Genomic DNA, 10,005 nt, shown 5'->3' on the forward strand with positions numbered 1-10,005 from the left:
CCTTTCTCTGCAGATCTGCCGTCATTTGGACGGGTCAGGGAATCGTTGCCTGTCAGGTATCACCTGCAGAATAAGACTGACTTGGTTCAAGACGTGGAGATCGCCGTGGAGCCCAGTGATGCCTTCATGTTCTCGGGTCTTAAACAGGTAGCGGTCCCAGCTCCCTGGGTTGCTGATGTAGACACCACAGTGTGGCCAGGAAATGGGGGGCTGTGCACATGGACTGATAAGACTGACTGTGGCCTCTTTTATTTTGATAATAGGGAATTTTTACTCACTTTTCTAGATGAAGTACAACTTGTTATAGAGGTGGAATAAATGGGCCAACCTTTACATTGAGATCACATATATAGGTTCTTTCTCTTATAAAACAAGAGTTTACAAATTTTTGGACTATGTAATAGAATTCCTGAAAATTTTAGATTTCCCTTTTTTTACTAATGAGTTTATGTGTATGTCTGTCTGTGTGTGAGTCTTTCTTTTTGTCTTTTAGTTTGAGTCCTGGAGGCATGACTACTTGTATTAAAAGTCTGTTCAGCACTGTCAGTGAAGTTTTTCAGAGATTTTGTAGTCAGTAAATACTTTATATTAATGCGGACATAATTAGGGGAACACATGTCGTAATACATGGAAGTATATACCCTGATTAGTCATCTGTTGCTGTGCATATGATAAGTGCTATGTTTGTTGACAAATGCAAAATAGAACAATATATGAATTATACTCTTAAGTTCATGCACTAATTTAAACATATAGTATAATCTTAGCTCTAGCATGTTCGTACACACATGCATGTATATTATCTGTGGCACGCCATGGACCTGTATGTACTTATTTGCAGATGAGTAAGCTTTTTTTGTTGTTGTTCAGATAGAGTGGGAGGGAGAGAGAGGAAGAGAGAGAGAGAGCTACATCGACGTGAAAGGGACACATCGAGTGGTTGCCACCCTCACAACCCAACCAGGGCCGGGGACAAACTGCAACCTAGGTACATGCCCTTAGTGGGAACCGAACCTGGGTCTGTCTGAACCGCAGGCTGATGCTCTAACCGCTGAGCCAAACCGGCCAGGGCAAGTAAGCTTTTCTTGAGTGTCGATCTTTTTCACATATTATAAATAATTGGATAATGTAAGATACCGAAATCTTAACCAGTTTGTGTTCTTTTCTAAAGTATTGTTAAAAATCTCCAAACATCTTTTTCCCCCTAAAGTTATTTACCTTACCACAAAGGTAAAATCCCTGTAAGAAAATACTAGAAACAACTAGTTAGTCTTATGATTTTTGTTTTTCTTTAAACATATTTTTCGTTATTGATTTTAGAGAAGAAGGGGGAGGGAGAGAGAGAAATAAAAACATTGAGAGAGAACATCGATTGGCCGCCTCCTGCATGTCCCTTACTGGGGATCGGGCCAACAACTTGGGCATGTGCCCTGACCGGGAATCGAACTGGTGACATCTTGGTGCAGGGGTCGACATTCAACCACTAAGTCACACCAGCCGGGCTAGTTTTCTTATGTTGACATATGTTTACAAAGATACTTTTCTACAAATCATCCTGTGACATTTTGCGACTGTAGACTCTTCCTGGTCTAGGCCCAGAACGTATTTCTCCATCGAGTTTTCTCATTGAAGCTGGAGCAGCTGCCTTGGGAGAGCAGAAATCATGCACATGTTTTTACACATGTATTTATCTGTGTGATTCTAGCCTCCTACTAATTCAGCCCTACATTTTGGAATCTGTGGAAGATGAAATAAGAGAGAGAGAATATTTCACCAGGAAGATCTGGTGTCCAATCATTTGTAAATAATCTAGGGGTTACAACATAGATGTTACAAGTCTGTATATTTGATTATCTTTAACATTTTATCATTTAGATCCGATTACGCATACTACCTGGCACCGAACAGGAAATGTTGTACAATTTCTACCCTCTCATGGCTGGATACCAACAGCTGCCATCTCTCAACATCAACTTGCTTAGATTTCCTAACTTCACAAACCAACTGCTCAGGCGTTTTATACCTACCAGTATTTTTGTAAAGGTAAGGCTTAGAAAATTTCTGCCTTTTAAATTTACTGTCTTGAAAATAAACAAAAGATCATATTTTTCCATATAAACATAACTGAACAATAATTTGAGACTAACAGTGATAGTTTTGACTTTATTATATGTATTTAGCAATATTGCTCTTCATTTCTATAAAGTTATTATTTTTCTTTTTCTTTACTGATTTTAGAGAGAGAAGAAGGATAGGTAGGAAGAGATGGAAACATCGATGAGAGAGAACATCGATTGGACGCCTCCTGCATGCCTCACACTGGGGATCGGGCCCACAACCTGGGCATGTGCCCTGACTGGGAATTGAACCTGTGACCTCTTGGTGCCTGGGTGGACGCTCAGCCACTGAGCCACACCAGCCAGGCTAAGTTGTTATTTTTTTTATAGAATCTCATTGCAAAGATTTTTATTCCCTTTGGTAAATTATTTATTTTTACACTTGAACATGTTTTTTCTTTGGCTTTAGTAAAGTATGTTTTAAAATTATAGTTTATAACTAATAACTAATTTTTAATCAAAATGAATTAACTTTTTAAATATGATCGTTGAATTTTCCTAGTTCTCTCAGTTTAACTGTGTAATACTGGATTTGGGTCCTTTTTTTTGTTTTATTTATTTATTTATTTATTTATTTTATTGAATTCATTGGGGTGACATTGGTTAATAAAATTATATCCGTTGAGTCTTTTCTGAAAATGACCATCTATTGGGAACTATACTCTGGTTTAATGTTTTGATTTTTTCTTTTTAAAAAAATTTTTTGTTTGTTTGTTTCTATAGATTTTTTTAGAGAGAGAGGGAGGGAGACAGAAACATCCATGTGAAAGAGAAACACAGATCAGCTGCCTCCTGCACGCCCCCTCCTGGGGATCAAGCCCTCAACCCGGGCATGTGCCCTGACAGGGAATCACCGGGACCTCTCAGTCCACGGGACAATGCTCAGTCCACTGAGCCACACCGACCGGGCTTGATTTCGTTCCCCTGAGACCCTTTCCAGGTCCTGCAGTAAGAGCACATGCAGCTGGTCATAGGTGTGAGTGAATTGTCCACAGCGATGGTCCATTTAGCTCGAGCTTCTCCTTCCAGTCAGCCTGGGGCTGTCCCTCCAGTCGGTTCTGGTGTCCCCAAGAGCCAGACATTCACAGATAGATGGGACCCTCGTTGTCTTCTCAGTCAGTGCCCGTTTTGCATTGGCAGGTTACACTGTGTGCTGTTTTCTTTTCCCCGTCTGTCAAGTTTGTGGGAACTGTGCCTTGTTTCTGGTATCGGGGATTTGGTTAATTATAATTAGTTTCTTTTCATGTAGTCTTCATACTTTTTCTAGTTTTTATTTTATTTTTTTAGACTTACACACTTTTTTTCATCTGCAAAAACATCTTTATTAACCCTTCCAAGCTTCTGGCCTCTTCTATACTTTAAATTGTAAAAACAAAATAAACAAACCATAAAAAAAAAACCAAAAACAAAAAACAAAAAAAGCCAGACTCGTGATCTTAGATCTCTGGTGTTTGAACAGTGGCTTCAAACTGCTTTAGATTCTCAGCGGAACTGGGAGGAGCTAGAGATTTCCCACGTGACCCTCTGCCTCCACAGTGCGTTTTCAGCATTTCCACCTGATGACACTGTCGTCCTCACTCGTGCTGAGGCCCCCGTGGGGGAGGAGCCGTGACTGGGGGGAGAGGGTTGGGGGACGGCTGGTGTGTAATATCCTGTTAGCTGTTTGATCTTCTCAAATCTGCTGCTAAACTCAGAAGTGTGGCCTATGGATGTAAACGTGCATCAGTGCGCAGAGTGGTCACGTTCCAGCTGGAAAACATAGCTTGTTTGGACGTGAGAACTGAGCATCTCGAGAACGCGGGCGTCTGGTTCCGCCCGCTGACCTCTGTCCTGCCTTCCCGGGGGCTCTCAGGCTGCTGGGCCGGGCCTGGGGCTCCTTTCACAGGAAGCCTCCATTGGGTAGTGTTTACATCCATAAGGAAAGGCTTCAGAAAACTAAACACGCACACGTTTTAACATAATTAACATTTCCTTTTCTAACTGCCTCGACCTTGTCTCCAAATACAAGTACCACCTTCAGGTACCTTGACTGCTGCCAGAGACATTGCCCGGATGGCTCAGAACCAGCTCCTTTATCAGTTGGCGGAAATGTTAAAGTTGTTTTAGCTGTCACACCGAGAACAGTGGATGAGGGTTACCTTTTCCTGCTTACGGACAATCATTGACTAGGGTTGTACATCCCCTCACACCTTCATTAAACATTTGGCTGTGCTGTTGCAGAGAAGTAGCCACTAGCCATTTGCACCTGCTGAGGTTTGAATTAAATTAATTAAAATGTAATTGAATTTAAACTGAGTTACTTGGTTGCACCAGCCACGCTTCAAGCACTCGGTAGCTTCCTGGACGAGTGGGCCCCGGACTGGACAGCACTGAGTCAGCTCTGCCACGTCACAGGGAGCTTGGGGACACTGCTGCCCTAGAGCAAGGCTGGCTCAGTATTTTCCTTCCTTTGAAAAGATGTTGGTTTTCTGATTGCACAATGTACTTGTCTGCTGCCCCTGCTTGGAAGGCTGAGTTCGGTAGGATTTAACCACCAGGTTGAGCTGTTCATTCTATTTCTAAAACTGAACATCCTCCATCAGTTCTAAAAAGTACATGAAGTATTAAAGACCAGATACCTCTTCTTTCATTCATTTTGTTCCTGCCTTGAATGTCAGAGACCTAACTTACACATGCATGCAAACATACAGATGTGCAGCCATGCATGCATGCAACAACACAGGCATGCACACAACCGCACAGCCATGCATACAAACCACACATGCGTGCATACAACCACACGTGTGCATACAACCGCACATGCGTGCATACAACCACACGTGCACGCAACCACACGTGTGCAAACAACCGCACATGCGTGCACACAACCACACACGTGCATACAACCACACGTGTGCATACAGCCGCACATGCGTGCATACAGCCGCACACGCCTGCATACACACAACCACACAGCACCCAGACTGACAGCAGGGTGCCCTGTTCACGGCAGGAATCCCGTGGAGTCTCTCTGCGTGCACACGGTAGATGGCTTTGGCGGCGATGCGGCCTGCTCTCCTGGAGTCCCGAGCACCGTCTCCCTCACGCTGCCCGTCCAGAGGCCTGCTGACGTTCATCTGTATGATCAAATAGAATGATTTCAAGTATCACTTTTTTAGCTACTTGATTTTAGGGTGTGGCTGACTTGTCAGAAATTTTACACCAGTTATGATACCTTTTATTCTTTCTTAGCCTTTACTCTTCTGCTGTGATGGTTTATATTTTTTCAGTCAGTGACCTTAGGAAGGGGAATTTTTGACGTCCTCTGCTGCTGATACACTTCAGTGTTTGTTGGTCAGTAGCCTAGAGTCCTTGGTGAATCACTTTTTCTCAAACAGGACACTGGGAGACCTTGAACCCTCTAGGAACTGTCTGTCAGAGCTTGAGGCGCCGGATGCCCTGAGCAAGAGAGAAATAAACTTTTATCACTTAAGCAGGATGCAATAGCTGGGCAGCTGCTGCTGGAACACCAGGTTGAGGGAGACGCAGTGACTGAGGGGGCCCGGCAGGGGGAGGCACACGATCAGCGGGGTCAGAGGGAATGGGGCGAGACATGCAGTTGCCGTCCCCAGTCCAAGTTCAGAGGAGTCGGGGTGGAAGGCTTACACGTGGCATTTTGATACTTGCACATGTTTGCACTGTTTTTGTGAGCAGTTCCAACAATTTCAGAATCTTTTCAATGAATAGAGCCAATGTGGCCATTCTGTTTTGTAAACCCATTTTGTTCCCACTTAAAGCCGCAGGGTCGACTCGTGGACGACGCCTCTATTGCCGCTGCATGACGTCAAGACGGCCCTGGGCTGCCCTCACAGACGCCGGACAGAGGTCTATATGTTTTTCATTCTGAACTGTAGCTTTGATTATGGCAAAAATTAATCTTTTCTATTTTTTAATGGATGTTATACCAACTATCAGAGGAACTCGTGCATAAAATATTAAGAAAGTCTATCCTCTGTGACAGTTTCACTAATAAATACTTGAAATCTGCCGTTGCAATGTGAGAGGCTGTCAGACCAGTGTTGTTGAAAGTCATGCTATGAACAGTAAATTCTTTTCAGAGTTGGTGATTTGCATGTGCAGTAGTGTCAGGAAAAGTAAGCATCCAGGTGTGGATGGACGGGGAGAGGGAGAGGTACCAGGCTTGGCCCGGTGAGGTCCTTCGTCCCCAGGAGTCCCCTTCGGGGTCGGCTACACTGCAGATGGTCCATCGTCACAAACTCAGTGTGTGCTCAGGACACAAACTCAAGAACTTACAAGCAATTGCATGATCCGGAAACTTCCCGAAAGCTTTCATCGAAGCGGTCTAAGACGTACCCTCGCTTACCATCAAAACATGTCAGATAGGTTCCGCCCCAGCCAGAGTGGCCCCTGCACGGCGCGGGTTTCTGTCTGTGTTGTGACGTCTCCGTGTGAGGGCCTGGGTGCAAGGATCTGATTGTCAGCAGAATTCCCTGAACAAAAAGATTTTGAAAAACGTAGAGTCCGAAGAAGAGCTTTTGTTACGCTGTGCAGTTTAAAAAGAGCCATTTAAGGCCCTTAAGACTTCGTGTAAATAAAAATCATGTGAAAATTTTCTTTGTTTAAATAACTTAAGCCCACCTGATTTCCTGGGATGTTTGTTATTTAAAAGTGTAGGGGCTGTAAAAAGGAAATAGCCGTGTAAATAAACGTGCTCCCTCCATGTGCTGTGCGTCTTCTCTTTATTCTGCGCGTGCTGGTTCGGCCCGGGACGCCCTCCCTGAGGGCTGGCGGCCAGCGCGGGCCGAGGCTGGGCTGCCTGCAGGGAAGAGTCTTCACTTCGGTTTTAATCCAGTCGTTTCTTTCATGGCCCACATTGCATTTCCACCCAGAAGGTTAAAAGCCGTCCAGTTGCTCCTCTCCCTAACAACAGCTGTACAGAACGCCGAGTCGTAATTTCCACATCTCACTGCAGTGAGAGACAGAGTCCTTCTAAGGGAAACACAAATGGCAAAGGTAAGCTCAACCTTTCGGGGGGGCGGGGGGCGGGGGGGCTCGTGCAGTCCCAGCTCAGGCCTTTCGGAAGCTCCCTTCTTGACCTGAGACCCCAGAAAGGGCACCAGTCTCCCGGCTCCTCATGTGAAAATGACTTTGAGGTAGAGTGTGTTATTTCATGCTGAAGTGGATAAATAGTAATGACTAATTTTCAGAAGCAGTTGGGTGTGACATCAGTGACCAGAGATGGTTGGGCGAACGCAGGGTCCCACGTACACGTGCACCCCATCTGGCCGTGGGTTTGTTTAAACACTCCTGGCCAGCGATGCTCACGCCTTCCCGGTGAGCCCACAGCCTCCTCCTATCTAGGCCAGCAGTGCCTTTCTCTGGCCCAAAGCATAGGCCCCGTGCAGACACGTTCACAGTTCCCTTCTATTCAGGTTCTCTGCAGAGGTCAGATTTGTGAAAAACCTTCTCTTTCACTCGTTGACTGAGACTGAGAACAGAGAGGAAGGGGTCTCAAGGCCCAGCGGTTTCTGCTTTCTGAAGCCTGTCTCACCAGAGGGGAGGGGAACCGAAGTCCGCTGCCACGCACACCTGCATTGCGGGGTGCGCACCAAGCCCAGGATGGGCCGGGACATCTGCATTCTTTCTCCCCAGGCATCGAAAGAATGCAAAGCTCACGACAGCCTTGAAGTTGCCTTTTCGTTTATGGAATGCACCCCCACCCCGGATCAGCTTGCCGGGCAAAGGAGGACTGGTAAACACTGTCTTTGTTGGGTTGCTCGGGATTTCTAAACTGTCTCCCAGGTGATGGTCACCGACATTTATGGAGTGTCACAGTGGGCCAGTTGGGTATGTTCTTACCTCATGTAACACTGGTAAAGCCCAGTGTGAGGTAGGTGCTGTCATTATCCCCGTTTTAAAGATGTGGAAACTGAGGCACGGAGAGGTTACGTGACTTGCCTCACGTTCTGGCTATTGCTGCGAGACAGGTCATCTCGATCCTCAATGGCCGAAAACACTCTGGTGGTTTCAGAGGGTCAGGGCCCCAGGAGGGGCCTGGCCACGCACTTCTGGGCGGGCCATCGTGCAGTTGTCCGACAGAAGCTGGAGTTTCTCGAGTGCCTCCCATGACCAGTTCCAGCGCTGGTTGCGAAAGCCATGCGGGAACCCCGTTCTTGAGGACCCGGGTCCGCTGGAGAACCGCGAGGTAAACGAGCTCCGTGCAGTGTGATCAGCGCCCCAGAAGCGGGCATAAGGTGGGTAGATTGATGGGATGTCTGGGATCTGCTTTCAATTGCAGATGTGGAAAAAAAACAGTTGGGAAGAAATGTGTAAAACAAGATTTGGAAAATGTTGATTTTTTTTTTTTTAATCCTTACCCGAGGACATTTTGACATTTATCTTCAGATAGAGTGGGAGGGACAAAAGAGAGAGAGAGAGAGAAACATCGATGTGAGAGAGACACATCGACTGGCTGCCACCCGCACAACCCCAATCGGGGTGGGGACAAACTGCAACCGAAGTACATGCCCTTAGTGGGAACCGAACCCGGGTCTCTCTGGTCCACAGGCTGATGCTCCAACCGCTGAGCCAAACTGGCCAGGGCAAATGTTGATCATTTTTAAAGGTGTGTGGGAACCTCATTTTACTCTACTTTTAGATATTTCTGGATATTTTCATGATAAAAAAATAAAAGCTACAAGGTGGACCAGAGCCACGGTGGAGGCAATTACAGGGAGGGAGGAAGCAGCGGGGGGAGGGGCTTCCTGCAGGAGTGAGGCTGCAGTGGTTTCACACTCATTATACGACGACGGTTCTGTGTTTTTCTTGCTTGGGAGTGCATTCCCATCATCCTGAACGGATAGTGTTGTGTGAGCTGAGTTTGGAGGACATATCAATGTTTGTATAATCAACAAATCCAGGAAGCGCTTTCCCGGTGATGATGGCCGCGCTGGCCGGCGTCCACCCGTGGGGCTGTGGCAGGCCCGTGGACGCGGCGCTGTGGCAGGCCCGTGGACGCGGCGCTGTGGCAGGTCCGTGGACGCGGCGCTGTGGCAGGCCTGTGGACGCGGCGCTGTGGCAGGCCCGAGCTTTCCGCATAGACAGCCCTGTCCGCTGAGTAAAGTCGGGTCGTCTCCCCAGCCCGGGAGGTGCCCATTCAGTGATAAGGGAATTGGGGGGGGAGGTGAAACGCACTTAAAACAGAAGGAACACCAGCTGCTGTCACCACTGCTTCTGGAGGGCGTGGCCTTTTCTAGTGGAAGCTGAGGATGTGGGGACAAAGCTGGTCTGTTTTTAGCTTCAGCTCATCTGATCGGAGAATTCCAGTTTGAAAAATGTTTGGTGGTGGGTGATAATCAACCATCGTTGTCTCAAGAAAGGACTGAACCCCCAACACCACATGTAATAGAAGAAAGAAGCCCTGTATTCAAGGTGAAATACTGAAGTATTTAAACACGGGACAGGAGGAGCTCTGTGATGGCCCGTGGTTTTTAGCAGAGGTGTTCATTCTCAGGCTGCACCGACCGTGTTCTCCACGCGGACCGCCATCCTTTATTGCATTTTATTTTTCATGGTGAAAATTTTCAAACAGACAGAAAAGTAGAGACTAACCCACTTACACGCTGTACCCTGCTTCCGTCACCATTAATCCTTTACCGTTTACACAGTCTGTACCCACACCTACTCCCTCTCACATGCTGTCACCCACAATTCAAAGGGCTTTCAAAAACGTAACCACAATGCATTCTTAATAAATTTCCAATACTTCCTTATGGTGGTCGGATCTACATTAGAGTCCATTCTCCTGATTGACTAAGTAGTCGTTTTACAGTTGGGTTGTTGGAATCAGCCTTCAAACAAGGTCCATCATTATATTTGTATCTCCTCA

At 46.4% G+C, this 10,005-nt stretch overlaps 1 protein-coding gene across 2 annotated transcripts in view; it reads left to right on the forward strand.

Annotated features, from left to right (window-relative positions):
• Nucleotides 1–6,837, forward strand: part of TRAPPC11 (trafficking protein particle complex 11) — a 43,781-nt gene extending 36,944 nt beyond the window's left edge. For both annotated transcript variants that reach the window (XM_036249987.1, XM_036249988.1), the window contains 3 exons: nt 14–147; nt 1,876–2,043; nt 5,894–6,837. In XM_036249987.1, coding sequence (XP_036105880.1) covers nt 14–147; nt 1,876–2,043; nt 5,894–5,938 — 347 coding nt within the window. In that variant the 3' untranslated portion in view covers nt 5,939–6,837. The remainder of the gene's footprint in view (nt 1–13; nt 148–1,875; nt 2,044–5,893) is intronic.
• The last annotated feature ends 3,168 nt before the right edge of the window (nt 6,838–10,005 follow it).

This window comes from Molossus molossus, unplaced genomic scaffold, assembly GCF_014108415.1.
Source record: "Molossus molossus isolate mMolMol1 unplaced genomic scaffold, mMolMol1.p scaffold_m16_p_9, whole genome shotgun sequence".
Taxonomy (NCBI): domain Eukaryota; kingdom Metazoa; phylum Chordata; class Mammalia; order Chiroptera; family Molossidae; genus Molossus; species Molossus molossus.